The 26082-nt window shown below is 38.3% G+C and overlaps 1 protein-coding gene across 2 annotated transcripts in view; it reads right to left on the bottom strand.

Moving 5' to 3' along the window:
- prkg1b (protein kinase cGMP-dependent 1b) overlaps window positions 1-21304 on the bottom strand; it is a 102481-nt gene extending 81177 nt beyond the window's left edge. Inside the window, exons 1-2 of one of the 2 annotated variants that reach the window (XM_056772178.1) lie at window positions 20674-21304; window positions 9035-9201 (exon numbers count right to left, since the gene is read on the bottom strand). In XM_056772178.1, coding sequence (XP_056628156.1) covers window positions 9035-9201; window positions 20674-20933 — 427 coding nt within the window. In that variant the 5' untranslated portion in view covers window positions 20934-21304. Of the gene's footprint in view, window positions 1-9034; window positions 9202-14224; window positions 14776-20673 lie in introns of those variants that run through there. The other variant, XM_056772177.1, reaches the window with a different exon arrangement.
- Between the last annotated feature and the right edge of the window lie 4778 nt (window positions 21305-26082).

Raw genomic sequence — 26082 nt, 5'->3', positions numbered from 1 at the left:
ATATTAGACCATCATTTGGAAATCACATCTCGAAAGTCACAAAAACAGCCTTCTTTCACCCTAGAAATGTTGCCAAATTCTCCATTTATTTATCATTGGAGTTTTGGTTCCTCACCACAGGGCATTGTTGGCTGGTTGCTCTGCGGGAGACTACATTTAGAAGATATTATTCACTAGAATGATCTTGTTTTATAAACACCATGCAGGGTGCTGCGTTTTACATTTTCGTTTTTTTTCTCCAGTAAAGCTGCTTTGGAACGATCCACTTTGACAAAAGCGCTATATAAATAAAATTGAATTGAACGTGTCTGTAAATCATTATAATAACAATAATTATGAGATTTTAGAAATGATCTACCAATCAAAGTAACTTTCTTGCAGTAAAATATACTAGGCCAGTGTTATATATTTTGTTCAGTTGAGTACTTCTAATATCTCAAATGTTTCAAACCATTTGTAAATCTTGAGAAAAATTGCCATTTTTAATTTTATTTTACCTGTCAATGAAGTCATATCCACGTTACCAAACACACTCGATGGAACATTCAGCGGAATGCAGGAAAGGAGACTAGAGTGTGTTATATGATTGGCTGAGGAGCCTCACATGATTCGTGTGAGCCGTTACGCTTTCTCCGGAACTTGCATCTCGCTAATAGCACCGTCTCTGGCGAGACCCTCGGTTTACTGCCGTAAAAACCATGACAACACAGTCTCGTGGACAGAGTGTGACATATATATATTGTCATTTCTATATTTCCAGAACAAGCAATCATCTGACTAAATAGTAATAAATTTATGAATTATGTCTAATGCATCTAATTCATTATAATGAAATAAAATCATGTCATATTTATAAAACTTTATTACTTTACATCATCCATGCACGTGATTTCTCATTCACGTCTGATTGATTATTAGCGGTGGAGTTGAAGATGACAGTTCCCATAATTCCACGCTCCTTCACAGCGTCATCAAGTTCCACCGTTGTGGTTGTTTTGAAGATATCCGTTTTGAATATGCGCCCTCTAGCGGTGGATTTTACAAATTTACATTTATTTACATTTATGCATTTAGCAGACGCTTTTATCAAAAGCAAATTACATTGCTTTATCCTATACATTTATACATAGGTATTTGCAATCCCCTGAGATAGAACCCACAACCTTGCGTTGTTAACGCAATGCTCTTACCACTGAGCTACAGGAAAGCTACGCTTTGTGACTTTAATTATTTAAAGTGTTTTATAGTAGGAATAAACCATGAACCAAAAAAGCAACTGTATTACACAAGTTTGGGGGGACCTCTATAATGTTGTTCTTTAATCACATGACTTCCTGTATATAAAATAAACACGCTGAGCTCATTAACTGTGGGAGCTGAAGGAGAGGCCGTAATCCAAATCCCGACGGGTCCGTTTGCTCACTATCTGATGCTCACACTGACACGGACGTGCTGATGCTGTCTCGCACGAGTAAACAAACGTCTGGAAATATTTCAGTCGTCTACCACAGTTTTAGCATTACATTTCACAGGAAGCAACTTATTTATTTCCCAGATGTCTCAAAGATTCTCAGTTTCATTTCCCTCTCTGTCCTTTTTCTGATGTAATACTGTCGTGCTTAACAAAAAAAAATATAAAAACACGCCGACTCCATATCCAGCTGAAGTGCACTAAAACAATTCTTGGTCGTGGAGGAAATGATCATTTGATTATTTAGCAATCAAGCTCAGCATTTCAGTAGCATTTGTGCTTTGGCAAAGAAGTTACCGATTTAAGAGTTTTAACTGAAAGCATGCAGAGCAATTTTCTGTTCAATAGTCTTCAACAATATTACCAGGTGAAATGTCTTCAGCCAAAATCACGTCTATACGTATAAGGTTTTTAAAAGTAAGACGAAATAATGATGAAAATTCAAAGACATTAAATGATGTGAATATAACAAATCCATTAAAATATTAGTAACAAAAATAAATAGCAGCGGTCGCATTTGTGCATGTAGTAACATGCAGGTCGTTGCCGCAGCAACACTTACACCACAAGACGCAGTAGACAACCGGCTATGAATTCCATTTCATCATCTAGTGTTTCAATATGAAATATTTAAAGAAAATTAAAAGTGTGTCTCCTCTCAAATACAACAGACAATCTGTATTCACACAGAGACAAATGGACGGGAAATTGAGATGCGAATCATTGATTTATGACCAACATTTGATTTTTGCCTCCATTTATTCAATATGAACCTGGCTGCTGGCATGACTTCTCTTCTGAGCTGCCAACAACACAGACACCGGTGGACTGTTGATCTTTTTGTCCTCATCGAAACATTTTCCACCCACACCATCACATCTCCGTGCCTGCTTAAAGGAATAGTTCACCAAAACAGACTTGAGTCCGTTGCACATTGAGTCGAAAATTCAGCACTTTAAAAAATAAATATCACCTCATGTTGTGTCAATCATATTTCCAAAGACTGGGTTCAAATTTCTGCATTTTTCGCATCCGTAGCGAGCATTTTGAGTGCGTTTTGACAATTCAGAGACACCGTAGAAACCAGCAGCAAATACGAAAAAACGTATAAGAAAATTTCAGGCTGTATGTGAGAAAACCTTTCGAGTTCGTAATAATTCTACCAATCCAGTTTAATTTTACATTTATTCATTAAGCCGTCCGACTTATTAATGATCATTTTATTCATAACCTTAAATGAAAGGACAAACCATGGATGTTTTGAGGATGATATTTTTGAAGCTCGGGAGTATAAATAACCCTCCACTTACACAGTTCCTATAACCCACATAACAACAACATAATGAGATATTCATTTTTTCATCATTTTAATGAATGATCAAACTGTAAAAACATAATGGATTTAAAGGACCAAATATAAAGGATTTCAAATCTGCTCATGCGGTGAGAAAGAACTGTCAATTCTTCACTTGGCGTTCCCATTGCAATCTCATAGCTGGATGAGGTTGAACAGATCGGAATGAATTCTTGCGCAACGGTTTGTCACATATTTTAAAGCTCATGAATGCCTAGACTACACTTCAACAACAGCTGAATGTCTCGGCTTGAAGGAAACCCATTTCACAGCTGAACTGTACCGGGGTCGGTGAGAAACGTGATGGATCTTTGTGAATACTAAGACAAGTAATGTTCCGTCTGTGACTCCTGACTGACACCTCCGGTGCATGAGCTACAGATTTAGCTTTCATTTGATGGCTCAAACATTCATGATTCCAGATTTGACCTTTGCTTTAATGGTTCCCGCCGTTTATAAAATCTGTTTAATTGATACTTGATCCCTTTATAGCGGCAGATCACACACACTGGGACTGACCGATTAAAAGTGACCGTCCGTCTCCGACTCCCACGCACGACTAGCACCGAATTTCAAACGCTGCACACTTCACTTACTGTACAAATATTACAGAACGCTTGAAAGATTACATAAAAGAGCAGCCCTTCAAAATCTCGTTCAGATCTGTAGTTACTGTGAGAGCCCTCATCCGACAGGTCCTGCGGTTTCAATACCGTCATTTTAAAAGCACTTACTGTAGGGGACCTCTGTCAGGGGGTCAGAACGGCTCGTGACCAATCAGCATCCAGGAGCAAAACTGTTAATTTTTTACCGTCACATACACTACGCACACTAACTTCTCATTAGCTCATCCACGACCTTGAACTCAAAGCTTTTAACGTCAAATTAAATTGTAAAACACTTGTGAAAACATCATTAAATCGTATTAATTCAGTTTGTGATGGCACAATGCACTGTTAACCCCTCAACACAATGTTTGCCAACCTGAGCTTACTGTAATTTGTCTTTTTTTTGGCTAATTTGTATTAGTTCATACAATGTAAATCGTGTAAAAACGTACGATTATTCGAAGAAAGCAATACTGAAGCCCCTCCTATAACCCACCAGAACAAAGTTCACATACTAAAACGTACGAATAAGATCGTACAAATACATAAACATTAGCCAACTCGTAAAATAGTTACACATTTCTAGATTCTTTAACATCATGCCAAAACACTGAGAAAATGGATGTTTTGTATGATACTTGTGACCATCAATCTGACATCATTCTTGTAAATCGTTCATAAACGCACACAATTGCGCATCATTAAATGCCAATGCAATTCTATCGTTATGGACGTGACATAAAAATGCTCAGAGAATGAATTTGTTACGATTATATTGAACTATCTGTTTATATTTTATAAACAATGAATCTAGAGTCTAAACATCAAAAAATGTCAGTCTATGAAAAAAACAAAGAATCAAAATGGAAATAAACATGTGTTATCGATGTGACCAAAAAAGGATGTGGTTTCTGGGAGACGATAAACTTTGTAGGATTTCTGTAAAATAAAATGCACAATCCTGAAGCAATTAAACCCAATGAATGGAGAAGTGATGCCTCTATAGAACATAGATAGTTACTTTATATTCATTTTCATGAGTCCATTTATGAGGAATATGTAGCGTTATGGATAAGACAATGCTGAAAATGTAAAAAATCATGCATTAAAAATAAAACAAATGCTTTACAAATTTGAAAATAGATCTCACATGGGTATTTGAACCACCAAATGTTAAAATCTGTGCTGTTACCATAGTAAAAACTACTTGTAAAAGGTAGAGATTTTGCAAACAGTTTATGCAGAAACTCACTGAACTTGTGTCTTCATAAACTAAATAAAAAAATGTGTGTGTTTTCATTCATGACCTGGAAACATCAAAACAGTGAAGTCAACTTATTTGCTTTCTCACTCCTCATAATTGAAACTTTGTGAAATCTTACGCAACACACACCACGCTGGGTTTGTGTAGCACGGTATATTAATGCGGATGTAAATAAACCTCTGCGTGCGACCAGGTTGCTATGCAACCATCGGCATGCGAGCACAGTTTGTGGCAGTTTGGCAGATGACGGGAGAAACTGTTACTTGCTGTTTTGTGGAGCAGAGATCCGTCACTTCTGCGCCTTTCCAAAACAAGCTCAGAAATCTCACACGGCTAAGTATAACCGTCAGCTGAAGGAATGGGGGGGTTTCCTGTTCGAATCACACTTGTGTGATGGGTTTCTAGACGATTCTTCTCCTGACGTAAGCAGAACAGGAAGTTGCATGCAAAATTGTGTTAATTCTAAACGTCACGAACGATTCGGCTGTACAACCAATCCCACTCATCGATGAGTCTGTAGAACTGAAGAGGCGGAACATCAATGCAATCAAATATAGCTTCAGTTTGTGTGTGCAGATAAAGCCAATAACCAAATCCATGTTTTTCTTTAGACACAATGTGGTGGGTTTATTAAACTCTTATTGACAGTTTCCAGGTTTGGCTGTGAATGGGTTTGTTTTTATAGTCACTATCACAAGTGGATCTGACACAAATACATAAAAACATCCCTTTTGTTGATCCTCAAATGTGCAGATCCTCTGTTTGACTTAATAAACACTAAAATTTTGGATTCATCATACAGAAAATACATTTGATGCAATGCGTTCAATGTGTTCAGGGACCAAAACCAAAGACTGGTGAAGAAAACCTATCCTAGATAAACCATGATAACTATTTAGTATATTGTTTATTTGTAATGTCATTATGTCTTATAACTAGAGATGCACCGATATATCGGCCAACAATCAGTATCGGTCGAAAGCAATTTTTTCACACTATTGGCTATCGGCCCTTTGTTTAAAAACAGCTAATGATCAGGGCCGATATATATCCGGTCACACAAAAGTGGACATGAATGACAATGAATTTGTGCTCTGTGTATTGAAAATGTTAAGAAACGTCACCATTTGATGTTCAAAATTAAAGGGATTCTTCACCCAAAAATGTAAATTCTGTAAGTATTTACTCACCTTCGAGTTGTTCCAAATCTGTCTAAATGTCTTTGTTGTGATGGACACAGAGAAAGATATTTGGGAGAATGCTTATACCCAAACAGATCTTGCCCCCATTGACTACCATAGTAGGAAGAATGACTTTTTTGTTTTGTTGAACACGTAAGACGACATTTTGAACAATGTAGGACAGCAAACAGTCCATTATATTTTTTTCCTACTATGGGAGTCAATGGGGGGGCAAAATCGGTCTGGTTATAAGCATTCTTCCAAATATCTTCTCTGAGTCCCTTAGAACAAAGACTTTTATACAGATTTAGAACAACTCAAATTTTTTGGTGAAGCATCCCTTTAATAGTCATTAAATGAATTAATAGAATTTACAAAGTTATGAAATATGCATTTAGTCTTTGAATCAGTATTGATAGCTGCAAATATTACTCTGCATAATGGGTTATCGGTATCGGTGGAGGATGAAGTCAAGCCCCACCCTCTTATAATTTGAAGGAAAACACCATTGCAGCTTTCCTTTCATGCCACCTTGAACAGATCTGAAGTGTTTGAAAAAAGGTAACATGTATTTAGTAAGATCACCACCCGACCTCATCGCACACTTCACTCCTGCACTGGATTCTTGCATTTATAAAAAAAGTCAAAAATTATCTTCTGAAATAAATACATAGTGTGCTGACATGCAGACTCCCCCGGTAGGCGTATGCACTCAAAGGTAAGACTGTCACAAAGTAAACTTGTTACGATGTAATCTAGTGCTCAACTTTAAGCATGAAGCCGAGCGGATGAAATCTGTAAGCGTTTTTCAATACAAGCTGTCAGATTAATGGTTCCAACCTCGCATCGTTTGCTTGACAGCAAGAAAATTTGATGACCAGACGTGTAAAGCAATAAAATGCTACAAACATCAGACAGCCGTCCACCAAAGCCAAGATATTTAGCATATTCCAAATAATATTAAAACGTAAACAAGTATTTACAGTAAATGGAAAATGATGACCTGCTGAACTTTGTTTATATTGAAGAGTCCAGTTTTACATTTGACATTTTTATCCAAATTACAGTGCATATGGAGTCTATGTGTTTTATCACTTTACAGCACACGTTCATACGCATTATTAGTAAATGTGTAAATGTACCTCTCCTGTTGCAGTTACTTTCACATGCAGTCTATTTGCTTATCTTGTAAAGGATCAATAAACTGTAATAAAGTTTTAGTTGGTGATGGACAAATGGCAACCTGCAGATAAATCCAATAACAGTGTTCTGTTTTGATACAATGCGGTGGCAATTTTGTTGTTTACTGAAAGTTGAATTGACTGGTTCAGCGCTTTGAATATCAGCAACAATGTGAAGTCTGATGATCAAAGCCATTATTACAAGTGGATCAATCAGAAAAACAAAATGACTTCAGCTGTTTAAAATCGCTTGGTGTTAAGCTTTCTATGAACGACTCTGCCTGATCTTGACTTTAATTTCAATGCAAGCGATTTGATCTCACCCTATAAACGATGATATGTTCAATGAGTCATAAGGATGATGAGTTTAATCTCACTATCTGGCATTGGTCAGCCAAACAGATAGCACCACCTCAAACCCAATGCCATTGGCTGGGCTGAATTTTCTGGTTCAAAACAAGTGGACATATGTAAAATATGTATTTAACATGTCAAAAATTACACAGCAGAACCTGTCAGAGCCGCGCAGCAGGGCATCACTTCACTCATTCTGATGGCATTTTAATGTCACACTAGCTAAATGAAACACATTTGTGAGGTGGGCCGCAGTTGGTCTTATGGGGGTGTGCAGTCAAACGAAAGGGCAAGCCAATAAATTAGATGAAATTAGCATCGCTGAGACTCGTTGCGACTACCGAGGTCCATTCTAGATATGAGGTGAGCCGCCGTGAGATGAAACGTCGCACATCTCCCGTGGAGACAGGCAGGGGTTAGTTTGGATAAAGTAGGAGAGTTCACAGGCGGAGAGCTGTAAATAAATCACGACAGAAAACCGCTCTTCACAGCGATTGGGCAACGCCTACTTGAAAACCTATTAAGAAGATTCACGCGTGTCTCCGGCACTTGTGCTTCAGTAAATGCGTAGTTGACACAGAGTAGTTTTGGATCTCTAGCAGTGTGATGTGGCATCTAAAACAAGGACGTTATTTATATGATAGCAGGGTCCTTTAAAAAGTGCAAAGACGAAATTGAAGTTGTACGATCATGCACTGACCAATATCTAGTGAGATGTACTCAATTTTCTGTGTAAACGTGCGCAAAATTTTCACACAGTTTTTTTAAAACTCTACACAAAAAATTTACACACACTAACAGAAAAATACTATTCATTTAATGTTTATTAAAATATTCACTTATAAAACAAGTGCTGATTGAAAAAATTCAATGAATACCGTGTGCTAGTTGATGTTCATTAATATGATGTGTAGATAATAGCAATCGGGCTGGTTTTGTTTCACGTATCTTGCAAATTGGATCACTGCGGGCGACTGAACACCGCATTTTGTCTAATGACCCTTGAAAATATGAACACAAACAGTTTGTTTTCATCCGGTTAGGACTGCTAACCTGACTAGCATCTGTCTTTCTCAATGCAATTATTAGCACAGCAGACGCTCAACTGAATCACCTGAAATGTCTTTAAAGTAACAAACATGCTCACAACGACACTTTACTTTGTCAAAGTGCACCTTGAGACCAATTCAGACTCAGAGATGAACAGAAGAGTCTTTAACAAGATTCACAATCAATGCCAGACTCTTCTACACACTGCCTAGAAACTCGAAAGTTTTATATGAGCTCGCTGCAGTCAGACAAATCGACCGCCTGCACGGCTGACGGCTTAAATAAACAACTTTTTGTTTATGGTGAACAGGGATTTTATAGGGTTAAAAAAGAAAAAAAAAACTCAGAACATCCACTGCCTGAAATGTTTAAGTAAAAACCGATGTTAGATTTAGGAGCGGGGTTTCATTCTTGCTTTTTCTAATAATCAAACATTTTTCCTGTGAGATGAGGTTGGACTTTTTCATGATCACTAAATCTGCACACAAACGTCTTTTCAATAAAACGAATGTTTCTCAGAGCATTCTACAGAAGCACAGAGAATGGCATCAAATGTAAAGATGTGATGTACCTTCCATGACGTAGACCAGCGAGCCCACATCTCCCTCTTTGATGATACAGCTCTCTTTTTCATACTCCACCGGATACATGCAGTCCACGATCTCCTGGATCTGAGACAGCTCCAGATTCTTCATGAAGTCATTGTCAAGAATTGCCTCTTTGATGAGTTCTTTAGACCTGTGGTGACAAAAACAGAAAGGATTTTTGTTCCTGGTGAAATTAAAAAGAGTATAAAGAATGATAACTGTAGTGTGACTTATATGGTTATATTAGCGTCCAAAATGATAACGTTATGTTTATATTAAGGTTCACATTTTTAAGGTCAAGTGTTTGAAATGTTTCGGCATCTAGTGGTGAGGTTGTGAACTGCAACCAATGGCTCACTCCACCCCTTCCTTTGCAAGCACTACGGTGGATGACACAGAACGAAGATGTCTCACATTGTCACTTCTTTGTGGAATGGGAAAAGACATTTACTTGTTCTGTAGAGCAGTTTGTCCGATTAGCTACTGTAGAAACAACATGACGAATTTCATCTAAGAGGACCCGCGGTAGCTTATTCTAAAGAAATAAAAGCATAACGCTACATTACACTTATACATTACACACTTTATACACCTCTAAACACATGTGTATTATTTGCATTTCCGTCAACAGATCCTTCTAAATATTACACACAGCACCTTTAAATCCTAACTCGAGCAATAACAAACATAACTGAATACGGCAAAATGGTGGCAGTCGCAAATCACTTTTTCTTGAAATCCCAGACAGCTTTATTCAATGGCACAGAAGGCGAAATTCCTCTCAGGAAGGTGTGAACTTCAGAATCCCTCACGCCAGGATTTTGTGAACGTGATCAATGTCTCGCAATATCAGTCAATGAGTTTCTCTTCATGGATGACAGGAGCGATATTCATTTCACGGTTTCATGACGTCCGTCAGATGTACGGATGTTGTCCTGCATTTCATGTTCCCTATTATCTGATACTTTGTCTATATGATGCATACGTTATATTTCATTCTTCTATTATCTCACTGACAGCTTCAGCTACATGCTTGGGGAAATATTTGTGTGCTTTTCTCTTTCGATTAGAAATTGGCCGAGATGATGTCTGCAAACGGACCATCTGTGGGAGAGGACACGGTCATCAACACCATCTTTCAAAATGACGGAAATGATTTTAAAATAACCTAGTAGGTACTGCGATTTGAGGGCTCATGTTCTGAAGTAGACGGCTGGTTTTGTAAGTATGTAAGATTAAATGTACTTTGTGTGAAAACACAGAAGGAGGTGGTTGCACCCAAATGCATGCGTTAATAAGATTCTTGAGCGATCACAACTGATAACCGCTCAATTTAATCTCTCCACATGTGTGTCGTCCCAGCGAATCATTTGAATGCATCTGAATTCCAAAGGGAACACAAGACTGAGACTAATAGGACATTTATAGGATTATAAACTCATTTCAGCTGGTGTTTTGATACCCTTGCGATCATACAGTCTGGAGAAATATGGCCACTATCTGAATGGGGATTAAAGACAAATGGTTTTCAGGATTTATACTCGATAAAGAGATCACATCCAGACAAGCACAAGCCTCTGGCCGGCCGGCCCCCGGCAACAATGAGAGTTATAATAAAAGATACGGGAGCAGAAGACAGATTATTCTTATCAGTCATGATTCAGACGAGTCGCCTTCACATACATTCAATAAGATCTCAATCTGAGAATGAAATTAACAAATCTCGCGTATTAGTTATGATGTGATCCATTAAACAGAATAATCTGTATGCACGGGAAGGATTGTCTAGTGTCACATTTTATATTCCAATATTTTTTTTTGCTCTAGATTAAAACAGAGAGTATAAAATCTTGTTATATTTCGTAATTTTTGTTTAACTTTTCAAGACTAAATCCAAGAGTCACAAAATGATTTTTAATGGCCAAATAAACCATTGCTTGATTTATATAAAAAATATATTTTCGCTATCAGTTGCCGTTTTATCACTGCTGATTCATTCACAATAATACGAGGAGCATGTTAGGTTCAAAACGCGAACAGAAAAACTGTATTCAAAAAATAAATATTGCTTTCATGTCTTACTCAGATTTGTCCTGTCGTGATATATTCCGAATTGCAACGCACTAATTCAGAAATCATTTACTATCAATATCCGCATTCACAAGCACAGTGACGTGAATAAAGGTTGTTGATAGCCGTTCTCATGCAAAACTTCCATCCGTTCTTGTTTGCCTAATTTTATCTCCTCTTTTTCAAAAGATTTACCCGATAGGGTCCGTGTGCACTGAAGCCAACACGCGGGTAATGTGATGTAACTGGTAGAGCACGACATTAGGTCACGGGTTGGATTCTCATGGAGAGCAAGTCAAATGTGAACCATTAGTGTTCTGAGAGTCATTTTGAATAAAAGCATTTGCCAAATTCACGAACACATAGAGCATAAAAATGCCAAACGGCGAAACCATGTGTAATCGTTTACCTGTTGAAGGGATTCTTCACCCAAAAATGAAAATTCTGTCATCATTTACTCACCTTCCAGTTGTTCCAAATCTGTATAAATGTCTTTGTTGTGATGAACACAGAGAAGTTATTTGGAAGAATGTTTATAACCAGACAGATTTTACCCCCTATTGACTCCCATAGTAGGAAAAATCATACAATGGTAGTCAAAAGTGCCCCAGAACTGTTTGCTGTCCTACATTCTTCAAAATATCTTATTCTGTGTTCAACAGAACAAAAAATGATAGATAAACTCTGGGAGTCAATCTATCTGGTTATAGGCATTCTTCCAAATATCATTCTCTGTGTTCATCAAAACAAAGAAATGTATACACATATGAAACAACTTGAAGGTGAGTAAATTAATTTTCATTTTTGGGTGAACTGTCCCTTTAAAGACAAACACTCTTGTCAACACTTGTCTTTTACACTTTGATATGCCGCGGGCAAGTTATCAATGTTAAGCCTTGTTTTCTCATATTCATTAGAGCAATCCAAAGGGCCATCGCCATACGCTTTCTTTGAGCTCCGAGCAGCAGGCGGTGGGCAGATTTCTTCAGCGTCTGGCACTTCTGTTCTGATGGGCTTAACATCGCAAAAAAAGTGCAGAAAATGCCACCTCGCATCAGGAGCTTCAATTTAATCAGTGGCTTTGATATTTCGGGCACCATTACGGTGCCCTGGCAGGCATGTGGCTGGAATGCAGAGGTGATTTCTTCAGCCAGATGGTCGTGAAGAACACCACACGGGCTGGAAGAGAGCAGAGATTGGCACACTTGCGGCTGGAGTTGCTTTTTACAGGACTTCTAACCCACTCCACACTCTTTTGTTTAACAGAGATTTATGACTGGCCAAATGTGGAGCACAACACACAGCGGTTGCCTTAAAAGGAGAAAATATGCTCTTTTGGTGGGAAGCGACATGGATACGTTCTGTAAAACTTCACATGGGCCTCGGAGCGGGTAGAACAATGAAAAGACCGGCAGTAAAGAGACAGTTCGACCAAAAATAACACTGGTGTCATGATGTATGTACCCTCATGACATGAATAGTGAAGCAGGAACAACATTTCTTGTTTTGCTCTGGAGATGAAAGTAAATGGGACCACCGTGAGGGCGTGTACTGTAAACCATGACTGATTTCTCATTTTTGGCCTTAAAAATAAAATGTCAGACATTCTAGCATTTGTTTTTAAAGGTCAGTGTTTGCATAAGAACACAGCGAAGGACAGAAGAAATGTAATTGCAGTGTCTTCTTAAACCTTTGTGCTCCATGGGGAGAAATGAGAACCTGTGGCTGCAATTATTGTTGCACAAGATGTGTGATGGCTTTCACCATTACAACCTGCGACATTAAAAAGGACAATAAGACGAACACAAAGCTGTGCTGAATGAACGGATGCTATGCTGAAGTCATGAACCATGAGCACAGCACAGCAGAAAAAGTGTGACGTTCTCTAAAAGACATGAAGCTTCTGGCTCCCGACCAGATCCACTCGACTCCGAGAGTTAATATCCAGCAGACATAAACATGAGCCGTACTGAAATGCTCACAAACTGTGAAGAAAGACGGCGAGAGTGGGAGGAGATGACGCGCAGAGAAAGCGATGGCTTGGCGGGTGGATAAGAGAGAGTCTTTGGATAACGCTGCTCTGGAGATCCAGCTGAGGAGAAGATGAAAAGATGCTGGCAAACTCTCGAGCCGTACGCTTCTGTGCATTTCAATACAGCTGTCTGATGTTCATCTCACTGTCTGAAAAAGCTTCAACGCTCAAAACAATCATTGCAAACCTTAAAAGCCTTGTTAATGAAATCATAATACATCTTGTTAGAAGCAGGTTGGGTTTCCACCAGAACTCTCATTGAATTCAACTGTATGAACATAAAACCACTGAGACATTCCATAAAATATCTTCTTCATGTTCCACTGAAGAAAGAGAAAAATATGAGGGTAAATAAATGATTTTTCATTACTTTTACTATTTTAATGCTTTCCTTAGTTTCACTTTGGATAGCATCTTTTGATATACTTCATATTTGGGTGAACTGTCCCTTTAATTCCCTATAGTTTACATTTAACAGGGATTGAATAAAATCAGATGTCATCTGCACACTCATGATGTCAATCTCTCATTCCACCGAACGTCAGCATCACCGAAGCCGCATGGATTCACATACGACTGTGCATATATCTCAAAATTAATGTTTTTAAGCGAGATGTGAGAATGTCTGACCTTTTCTAATGAGTTCATGTTAATGTCACAAGTGTGCTTACAAGTGACCTAGAAACAGCACAGAGCGTCAAATGTTCCTCCTTACGGTCCTCATACTGACTCTATGCATGACAATGAAGTTCAATCTAACCTCATCCAATAAAAACAAACGCAGTTAGACTTTTCTTCTAAACAACAAGCGAGCATGAATTGTAAGCAGCTTGTATGTTTAAATGTGCCTTTTTCTCTCTTGTAAAGTTGATTATCAACAGGTGTGAGTAACAGACGGGCTGGATTAAGCCCTTCATCATACATTACATCAGTCAGAATAAAGGCAAATACTCCCGGTGTCCAGCTGACCGATGTCATGCATCCTTCAAAGATATTGCATTCACAGAGTAAAATCATCACCAGCTGATTTTTATGAAAACAATACACGTGAACAAGCATGAGGGACACCTACTGTGGACTCTTTGGGTAGAAAGGCAGAGTAACGTGACTGAGTTCCTGAATGTCAAAGGCTGTGGGTTCGGCTGAGATCGCTTGTCTCTTGGTCCTCTGGTGCTCCTGAAAGACGCTCTGCTTGTGGACCTGTTGAGTCGCAGGTCTGATCACAGATCTGTATTTGTCCAACTCATTCTGAAGCTTCTGGATCAGCTCGTCCTTCTGGTCTAACTCCAGCTCCAGTTCATCTATGAGCGCGTCTCTCTGTCTCAGTTCCTCGATCTTCTCCTGGAGCGCGTACTGGAGGTCGCGCAAAGTGCCCATGTCTCCCCGGAGTTGCCGATCGGGGTCCGCTCGGGAAATTCCAATCAAACGCTGAATGTCGCGACTGTGTCTCCAAACGCCGCGCGCCGATCCGCCGGTCACTTATACCGGAGGAGTGAGCAGGGAAACACCCACGGCGCCCGCGGACATCGCTTTCGGGAGACGAAGTTTCACACGGCGCTCATTTCTTGTCCAAATACGTCAGTCGCAGCTGCGGAGCGCGAGTGGATAGCCATGAGCGCGCAGTGAGCGCGCAGCAGAAGCGGCATGTGTGTGAGGAAAGACTCAAGCGCGCACCTGTATCCTAGCAGACCATGCGCGACCCCACAGGAGCTCACGAGCAGGTGTGCAGGTGATTTTGTCCAAATACAACTTTTCCAAATCAAAATAACTACACATGAAACAAGACATCGTGACTGGTTTTAACATTTTTAAATATACAAATGTTATAGCCTGTCCGATGATTATGGCAAGAAGTCTCCCTTACAAAAATTAAGCTATGATTTAACTATGAAAACATTTAAGAAATGTAAATTATAACTACAATTTTACCATCCTCTCACAACAGATCCAGTTTTCCCAGAGGTTGTTTATTTATCAAAATGCTAATATTTGAGGTTTGTAATTTACTTAGTAGAACCCTAACAATGGGTTGAAATAACACAACATAGGTTAATTCCCTTTTGACCCTATGCTGGGTTGAAAATAACCAAACACATTTTACAATTACTAATGGGCACTGAGACGTGCATTTTCTGTATAACTTAATGTTTGTAAGATGAAATATTAGATCAACTTTGTCATCATTTAGCCGATACTTTAGCTTTACCTTTTCAAACAGATTTCTATAAACATCCAACAGAAGCAAGCCAACCACTTTAACACGGTGAGAACGATTCTGCTACAACATTAGTTCAGACACTCAGCGTGAAGTTGAAATGCAAACCTACAGTAAAAATGGGCAAATATAAAACACTTCACTCCTGAAACATCTGAGCGATGTCCATTCCCTGTGCAAGGACACTAAACCCAAACGCCATGTTTATGTTTCTCAGGTGATATATATCAATTAAAAGACACTGTACTGATCCAGTGTTTGGAGCAGAAACTTTAAACTGTTTATTTTGACAGTTATCAATCTGATATCAGGAGAGAAGGAACAAGAGGAGAGTGCTAGTTTTGCCTTGGTGTTTAAATGGCTAAATACATCTTAATCGCTTTAAACTGTAATATTTTACAATAGTAGGCCCGTGGCCATTTACTGAAGCTTTGTGGATATTTAACAGGCTGAGAGTAAAATTGTTCACATGGTTCTCGTCAGAAACTTTCCACACTGGGACCGTTTTTCCATGCCAGAAACTTTCAGAAGCAGCATGTACCGTAGATTTCTCGTGAGATTTGTTTTGGCAAATGGAAGACTGAAGTCTCTGCATGTCATGTGTGTGATGCTGTGTGTTTCCTCCCTGCAGTCTCAAACATCATCTGGATCTTCACATGAACACCCGACCAGCTGCTTCAGTTCACCTCATTAACTGTCTCCACAAACAAACTTAAAGTCTTACTCTGAAGCAGCACAAGCACATTTGTAGGAAAAGCCAACATACATCGTATGGGTTACAGAATTATTGATTTTTCTCTTATGCCAAAATCATTAGGATGCATGTCCTATACATTTAAATATATGTATGTGCAATCCCCTGGGATCAAACCCACAACCTTGCGCTGTTGAAGCAATGCTCTTACCACTGAGCTACAAGAAAGCTAAATAGTTATATCTTATCAATACGACACTTATTTATTCAGCTTTCAAAAATCTACATTTCGAAAAATTTACCCTTAAAACACATAATCTTAAAGGAACAGCTTAAATGTACTCTAATTTGCTTTATATAAAAGCGTCTGCCAAATTTATAAATCTAAACAAGCCTAAAGACTCAAAAATAAAACAACTGATTGTAGAGTTTTGAAGAGTATTTCACCAAAGAATAGAAAACAAGACTGATAAATATTCAATGTAGATCAAGAGCGCCCTCTAGTGGTACAAAGCTGAGATGCGCACCAATGTTTGAAGATTTATTTTAAAGTGATAGTTCTGTCATCATAATAAATCCATCATCATTTACTCCCCCTCAGGTTGTTCCGAACCTGTGTACATTTCTTTGTTCAGCTGGACACAAAGGAAGATATTTGGAAGAATGTCAGTGACCGGAGGGTGCGTAAATGGTGACTGTATTTTCAGATCTATCCCTTTAAAATGAGCTCAAAACGATAATTAAATTATTGTGTATAAATAGTCCAAAAATTATATATATATACAGTTGTGTTCAAAATTATTCAACCCCCAATGCTGTAAATGGTTTTAGGGAATTTAGTGTACATTTGTAATTGTATTCAGAATGAAATCCTACAAGGACTTCTTAAAGAACCATATGCAACTAAAATGACATCAATTAGTTTTGTAATACAGTAGTAAATGTTTCTTTAGTGAATTCTTCATTGACATAATTATTCAACCCCTTAAAGACTACCACTCTGAAGAACAGAGGTTCAATGAAGTGTTTTCAATCAGGTATTGAAAACACCTGTGGATATCAGGGAGCAGCAATAAAGCCTAATAAGCACCAATTCGGCAACTTTAAAATGACTGTGATACTCAGCTCCTTCTAGACATTTACTGGTGTGGTTACAAACATGGTGAGGTCAAGAGAATGGTCCAGGAAGACAAGAGAACAGGTGATTACTCTTCACAGGAAGGGCAATGGCTATAAGAAGATTGCAAAGATGTTAAACATACCAAGAGACACCATAGGAAGCATCATTCGCAAATTCAAGGCAAAGGGCACTGTTGAAACGCTACCTGGTCGTGGCAGAAAGAAGATGCTGACTTCGACTGCTGTGCACTACCTGAAGCGTAGAGTGGAGAAAAGTCCCCGTGTGACTGCTGAGGAACTGAGAAAAGATTTGTCAGATGTGGGTACTGAAGTTTCTGCTCCGACAACACGGCGCACCCTGCGTGATGAAGGCCTACATGCCAGAACTCCCAGGCACACCCCCTTGCTGTCCCCAAAGAATAAGAATAGTCGACTGCAGTATGCCAAAAGTCATGTGGACAAACCACAGAAGTTTTGGGATAGTGTTCTGTGGACTGATGAAACAAAATTAGAACTGTTTGGGCCCAGGGATCAACGCTATGTTTGGAGGAGGAAGAACAAGGCCTATGAAGAAAAGAACACCTTGCCTACTGTGAAGCTTTGGGGCTGTTTTGCTTCTGCAGGTACTGGGAAGCTTCAGCGTGTGCAAGGTACCATGAATTCTCTTCAGTACCAGGAGATATTGGATGACAATGTGATGCAGTCCGTCACAAACCTGAGGCTTGGAAGACGTTGGACCTTTCAACAGGACAATGATCCCAAGCATACCTCCAAGTCCACTAGAGCATGGTTGCAGATTAAAGGCTGGAACATTTTGAAGTGGCCATCGCAGTCACCAGACTTAAATCCGATTGGGAACCTCTGGTGGGACTTAAAGAAAGCAGTTGCAGTGCGCAAGCCTAAGAATGTGACTGAACTGGAGGCTTTTGCCCATGATGAATGGGCGAAGATACCCGTAGATCGCTGCAAGACACTTGTGTCAAGCTATGCTTCACGTTTAAAAGCTGTTATAACTGTAAAAGGATGTTGTACTAAGTACTAAGATTGAATGTCAATTGGGGGTTGAATAAAACTGATAATGATTTGAGCTCAGAAAAGACATTTGTGGTTATTTCATTATAAATGTTATGTTATATTTGTCTGACCTACACGTGCCTCTTTGATTTAATTGTAAGCAGGATGACTGAATGATCGTAATCAATGTCAAATTGTCAAAAATCAATTTCAGTGGGGGTTGAATAATTTTGAACACAACTGTAGATATGTATGTATGTGGGACCGCAAAACAAACTCAATCATATCTGCTGTTTTGTGTACTGTGTGATCTGTTTTATACCTATTAAGTCTCATATGCATTGTTATAGGAGATAAGAAACCTAACAATCTCATTTTAATGGATAAATGAGTGTCCTGAAAATCCCAAAACTCACAAACTGGCCCAGAAACCTGACAGGGGACAGTGCACAGAATCTAGACCACGTCTCTCTCTTTCACCACCCTAAAGTGAATCTGATCCCATTCATCGTGCATAGCACAGAAGACCAATTAAGGACAATTGATGAGGCAAACCATGAAGAACTGCAGCACATGAGCAGATCAAAGCGTGTGTGTCACTCAGCGTGGACGTGAGATGTGATGCTAATGTTGAAGGCTGAAGACCGTTCGCCATGAAGCCTTTTATCAGCGCAGGAAAGATAACACACTTTCCATTCTCAAGGGCTTTCATAAGGAGCTTGTTGATTATATAAGGATCAGAGAAGAGATTGTTTTCTGATGGGAATCTACAGTGTTTATGATGCTAACACACACAAAGAAAGGCTCACGATACAGTTACTGCTAAGCCATCAGAATCCATTCAACAGATCTGCCCTCAAAGACCTCCATCTATTTAGGATACAGCTTTGTCTTTCTGTTTTGAAGTGTAAAACACCAAACTTATTTTTAAAGACATAAGAGGACAGTGAGCACCTGAGTCTAATTTGCTGAATGTGATCATAAATCAATATGAATTGTATGTGAGGTAGAACACCAGTGAATTAATTTATTATTATTATTACTATTATCAAAGCTATTATTGGTAGTAGTAGTTACTATATAGCAGTAATACAAAATAGAAACACAACTTTAGCCTCCAAATGTATTCTGCTGGCTGTTTTTTGTTTCTCCTCCATGGCGGGATTATACTTTACTGACATCTAGTGGCCGACAACGGATGCTTATTTTTTTTATAACTATAGTCCACTTAAAGGGAAAGTAGAGTCAAAAATGAAAATTCTGTCATCATTTAATCACCCTCATGTCATTTCACACCTGTATAAATTACTTTGTTTTGATGAACACAGAGAAAGATTTTTTGAAGAATGTTAGTCATTTTCAGTTCTGGGTCATCATTGACTACCATAGTAGGAAGAAATAAATGGTAGTCAAAGGTGCCTGAGAACTCTTTGTTTTCCTAAATTCTTCAAAATTCGCATCATGTGTTCAACAGAACAAAAAAAGCTTTCCAATGGCAGTGGATGCTGTCCCAGAACTGAAGGGTTTCTAACATTCTTCCAAATATCTTTCTTTGTGTTCATTGGAACAAATAAATGTATTCAGGTATGAAAAGTAAATTATGTGATTTTTCATTTTTGGTTGAACTATTCCTTTAATTCTTAAATCTCACTGCTGTTTATTACAGTCCCAGAGCAACTTTTCTCCTTCTATTGTACTTTTGAAAAACAAAATAAAAATGCACCGCAGTGATTTTCTTTGAATTACGTACAGGTGGAAGGTGAAGTGACCCCTGACAAAGTTAATACAAATATTCATTTACAGAAATGTGGTTTACTGATTCCCATGAAAAGTTGGAAAATTCCACACGTTTCCAGGAAAAGTTAAAATATATAGATCCTAAATATAGCAAAGAACATCTGTGACATGAAACATTTAACAAGCAGAATTAAATATTCATTCGGGTAACAGCTGTGGAGAAAGAGTTATAGGACATAGGAGTTTGAATGTCTCACATCATTAGCCCAGAGATGTGTCCGCTTATGTCAAAGCAGTTTCACTGATATTACAGAGCAATATAGCTCTCACATATGACGTGTATCATATCATGTCATAATGCATTAGTGTGTCACAGCTGCACGTGCACTTCTGATAATCTTTACAAGTTGTAAAAACAATGCGATATTTTGAGGTGCCAATTACGCAATGACCTCTGTGAATGATTCCTCGAAAGCACGATGTTCTCTAAAGTGATTCACCAGCAGTTTCTTAACTAGAAACGAGTCAAAAGAAAATACCAAGTCATCACATGAGGTGTCCACAATATTTCAGTGTCTATATTTACTTCTATGTGCAATGTGTTATTTCATCAGTCAAATATGATGACACATGATCTGCATTACACAAGAAATGTAAATAAATCAAAGATTATACAAATACACTTCATTTGCGAAAAGCATGCGTCAGTGCAGTATGGATGTGCGCACAGAGAGGGTCTCACCTGTCAGATTTGGAGTGTTTGCGCAGTGCTTTACTCTTTAAGTCCTGGAAGGATCTGAAGGTCTGCGGTTCGGCTGAGATGCCCGGCGCGCGTCTGGTTCTGGGTCCGATAGCGCTCGGCAGCACAGACTGATATTTGTGCAGTTTTCTCTTCAGCTCGCTGACCTCGCGCTCTTTGGCTGAAAGCAGCCTCTCCATCTCCTTTATCCTCTCCTCTTTAACGCGCAACATCTTGGCGAGATCCTCGTGTAACTCACTCATGTTGGAAGTTTGCGCTCGAGACCCAACGCGCTAAACTCCGGCGAAACAGACACAGGAATCTGTCCCTTCCGGCTGTGAATGTGTGAAGATTTGACAACAGGATCCGCTTACGGTCCACGCGCACAGCCTCCTGCAGACTGAGAGGTGGATTTCATTGAGAAACCAATAGATCACCGCGCCGTCTCCTCCTTCCCTGGAGACACCGGGTCCCTCTGCTCTGGTCTTTCTCAACACGCTCACATATAACATCACTTAGCCTATGAGACAGATGAGACCATGAGGCGTTTAAATACAGTAACTAGAACATTTTGAGCCAGCTAATAATCTCGCGATGTTTGAAAGGCAGAAGTTCACGCATATACCTTATTTAACCTTTACTAGCCTAAATGAATCGACATACTGTTATCGCCGTAATAATGTAATATTTTTATTTGTTATTACTTGATAACATTAAAAACTAAATATTTTAAGTAATTATCACATATTAATTAGATAACATTTAAATTCGCTAGTCGCACAAGATGGCGCCGGTGAGCTTTATGGGACGCCGGAGTCGGTTGAGTCCTTTCCGGTCTTAACACTGTAGGCTATGGGAAAAGGAGGATGTTTGGCCGGCAAACATGGGTTTATTTTAGATTATTAAAATAAAGTAATATATAAGCCATATGACAGATCCTCTCCACATTGCTGAGGACTTGTCAAAACAACTCGTTAGTATACGCACGCAAATTAGTTTGCGGACTCTGCGTTGCTAAAGCTCACCAGCGCCATCTCGCGCCACTAGCCCCTTATATGAAATGTTATTCTATAAATTTGAAACCTACTCTTAAATTAATTTATTGTCTTGTGTTGTTAAGTTTGTTTCAATGTCAATTTTAGACCTATATTTAATTGTTACAGTATGTTCTGTCGTTTCTGGTCTGCACATAGAGTTGTGTAACCATCAGTGTTGGGTGTAACTAGTTACTAAGTAATTAGTTACTGTAATCTAATTACTTTTCCCTTGAAAAAGTAAAGTAAGGGATTACTCATATGTTTTCTGTCATTGAAATACAGTTACTTTTGATGTAATTAAACTAAATACTGTTGAATATATGCACGTGCAATAGCGTAATTGACTTCGAAATTCAAAGTCTTACTTTAAAGTCTGTGCTTTATTGTGTAATTCTCACATTTGTAACACTGTGGTCAGTTAATAATATTATTTGAATGAATTCAATAAGCCGTTTATGTATATTCTTGAATCACTTAACTAATCAAGGTTGATGTAGGATATAGAAAGTAATTAGTAATGAGTAACTAAATACTTTTTGGACAGAGTAATTTGGACGGTAATCTAATTACACTATTGAATATGTAATGAGTGACTAGTAATTAATTACTTTTTCAGAGTTACTTACCCAACACTGGTAACCATCCAACCAGAGTTGGGTAATCAAACAAGTGCTTTCTCTCATTTGACTTCATCTTGAGGCCCGCAAAAGAGTGTTTCTCTCTCAATGAAGGATATTATTTCCAACCTCTGAAAACACATTTTACGTGTATTGTGGTCATGGCTCAGAATCCAGAGGTCACACAATAAAAGCTGAAGTTAATCTTTACAAACTCACTGGTCTGGAATAGGGAATGAGGTTCTTCCTTCGTCGCTGCTTATTTCTGCACAGAACCGTTTGTTCAGTGATTTACTCTCTGACTGATCGGGTCACCTTGACTTCTCAATGCTCTATCTAGAAAACCTGCTACGATTCACAAAATTTGAGCACGGTTGGTTACCTCACCCCCGGTGAGACGCGGCTCCCTGGGGAAAGCCATCGGATCAGATTTCATACAGACATGGGACGGTCTAACAGTCAATGGTCTTCCTGTAATGCACACACAGCTTCTCTCATGGAAACTGTAGAACGTCTCTAAGTGAAGACAGGATGTGAAAATCAATAACGGTTATGTCATGTGCTTCCACAGCAGGATTTATCTGAATGAAGAGGGGGAGGAGATGCTGAGATGATGCTGCTGATCGACACTCAGGAGTCTGACTTAATAAAGTACACATTTACCCCAGTGTGTTCTTGGAATAAAGGTATTTATTTCTTATTTGACAAAATATCATGACAAATATCGTCTGTGGTACCGATAATATATAAAACACTATACAAAACATAAATCCAGTTGTAAAGTTCAAGGGGGAGGGAGAGAGAGAGGGAGAGAGCAGCTTCCATAAATATCACATGACATCATAGAATAATTTCTATCTGGCAATGTTATATTATTTTTATTTAATTTGTACAGTTTCAAGCTACAGACATTCCTTTAGATCAGGGGTTCTCAACCCTTTAAGTCCATTTTTCTTTCTAAGATATTCAAAGGTCTCACACCCACTCACAAAACCACAAAATTTATACCTGATAAAATCTATTAGAGTTTAACATTAGCAGGAACAACGTTTATTAATGATAAAAATAGCCAACTAATAAGAAATGTATTTTCTTGCTTTCAATAGCAATTTTGTCTTATTTTGAAATATTGGTCATCTTGAGGACCCCCCTTGGAAGTCAGCTGGCCCCCGTTGATGACCAACGCTTTAGATGTTTTTATTTAAATCATAAATCTTAAGGTTGCTTTTTTTAAGATTTCCCTCAGGAGTTTTAGGGATGGAGATTTTGACTAGATTACATTTAATATTTCCAAAAGGTGAGATTTATGGTGCAGCACTTAATGCACATGATTACAACACATTGAGTTGTGTTACTTGTGTGATTAATGCAAGTTTACGACGGGCTAATATTTACTCAAACTTTATGTTTATTATTTGCTGGGTAGAAAAATACAGATCCTTTCAATTAGAGCACAGCTACTGTTAAATGACTACGGGATGCATTTTGAAACGGATGAAGTTAGGTCTTCACTCAATGCATGTGATATTAGAACCCATTAGTTGCCCAGTTTCCCAATAATGACATCATCGGCTGAAACACAACTCAAACGGATCCATATTAATCGACGTACTGCAAGATCCAATACAGTGTAATGGTGATATACTATCAAATAGATTTCAAACTACTTTAAAATGCTTAAGCTTAAATGATGCTTCTCATTTCCTCTTGTCTTTCAGTTTTTCTTCATATGGTCGTAATGTAGAGAAGGGAAACAAATTGGTGTATCTGTTTGTATTTTAAATCTGTGCTTTTGTCCTTATAAAAAGAAAAATTAAGAATGAAGAAAGCATAGGTCTGTCATTGACTTTTCTGCAACATGACAATAAACATTTGCATTTCCTGAAGTACATATGAAACGTTATTACCGAATGCATGGACAGGGTCCAGGTTTATGGCTGATAAACTTTCTCCTCTCTACAGAATAACATGCAAGTCAGAGTGACGGAGGATGGAGAGAACATCACAGGTTAACGATGAAAGAAACATTATAAACTCTCCACCAGACACAAGAGCTGTATGAAGAATATACAAAAGACTCGCACAACAAAACACAGAGAAAAATACACACTTATGTATAATGGGATTGATACAGTCTTATGATGTGATCTTGAGGGCCTGTGTGAGTGTGTGTGTTTGAATATGAACACACACATTTGTTGTGAGTACTATGGGGGATAACTTGCAGCATTTTCAGACCATCCTTCTCATAAACTGAAAGTCTTAAAACCATACAATATTTTCACCTTCAAGCAGTGGGGGTAACTGAAGTACTAAACCAGGTGAAGGACTGACTCATTGAATGAATGAATCATGCATCAGCTCTCTGATAGAATCAACAGTAATATCCTCACAACTCTTTTCTCTGACAGTGGCCGGTTTTCATCAAAAGAGGGCGCCAGTTCAATCCGAGTGTCACTAAGGGCAGGAACTCACTGCCATCATATAATATTTATGAAAAGATAATGTTGACACAAGATATATAAGGCTAGATTTGATCATCATTATAGAGCGAGTGAACGTGTAGACGTTAGCTTGGATGTCGGCCATTGTTTTACAGAAGTAGGGTTTGAGATGTTCATGTGTCTCCACCACAGGACCACTGCTTCATATCAGAAGTCTGTAGACAGCAAACACAGAGCAATACAAAAATCCTCATTCTCATGTTAACTTTGTTGTTACTTGGTGTCAAAGAAAGAAATCTTAACGTAGAACATTAATAAAACAAATGTGTTTTTAAAACAAGGGACTGGTGTCCTTTAGGGGGCCTCAACAAACTTTCCACAAGAAATACTTTATTTAAGGTTATATACTAGTTAAATGTAGTAAGTTAAAGTAAAAAAATAAAGGATTTGGGAACCGTAGACCTGCAGTATATCCATGAGTATATCCATCATTCAAATAAGCTGAAACAATTTAAAATCAACATATTTCTTTGTGTTCGGTCATTTTTATAATAAATAATTATCTTCATGATTTCTAAAAGAAAAATTAAAAACAAACTACTCTTTCATTCGGTTTAAGATCACTTGAGTTAAATAATAACTTTTTCCCTGAAAATGTTTTCTTAAATTTAAAATGTAGTTATGTAGACAAAAATATATTTGTGCAAACGTTAATTTTTTCAAATGCATGACTTGGGTTGAATAATGAAGTAAAACAAGAGAACATTGCAGATTGTACAAAAACATATAGAACATATTTTAGTCACAACTTAATTCCCAAAGTTGTGTTATTTAATTATTAAGAGGATTTAACGGTTCTAAAATGTGGGGGAAAATGTGACCCCCTAAACTGTCATCATTCACTCACCCTCATCATTTCAGACCTGTGTGACTTTCTTTCTTCTGCTGAACACAAAAGAAGATATTTTGAAGAATGTTGGTGATCGGAGGACAGCCGTGCATTGACTTGCATTGGTTTTGTGTCTATAAAATAGAAGTGAATGGGTACCAACATTCTCCAACTGTTCAGTTTTGTGTTCTGCAGATGAAACTCATTCAGGATTTAAATGACAAGATGGGTTGAACTATCTCTGTTAGCCTCTTTAAATGCATCTGTCGTTCAACGTGCTGAAGGAGGAAAGAATACATAAACCATTTTGTTTAAAATCCCATTGTAATCCTCTATTTAAGTGTAAAAGGTGTGTATTCCAGCATGTTGACGTGTATGACAGATATGTGGTGTTGTTCCTGGTCAAAGTGCCGGCCTGCGGCGAG

Source organism: Triplophysa dalaica, chromosome 17 (assembly GCF_015846415.1).
Source record: "Triplophysa dalaica isolate WHDGS20190420 chromosome 17, ASM1584641v1, whole genome shotgun sequence".
NCBI classification, from domain to species: Eukaryota; Metazoa; Chordata; class Actinopteri; order Cypriniformes; family Nemacheilidae; genus Triplophysa; species Triplophysa dalaica.
Note: the sequence above shows the minus strand (reverse complement) of the source record. Positions and strands in the feature narration are given on the sequence as shown.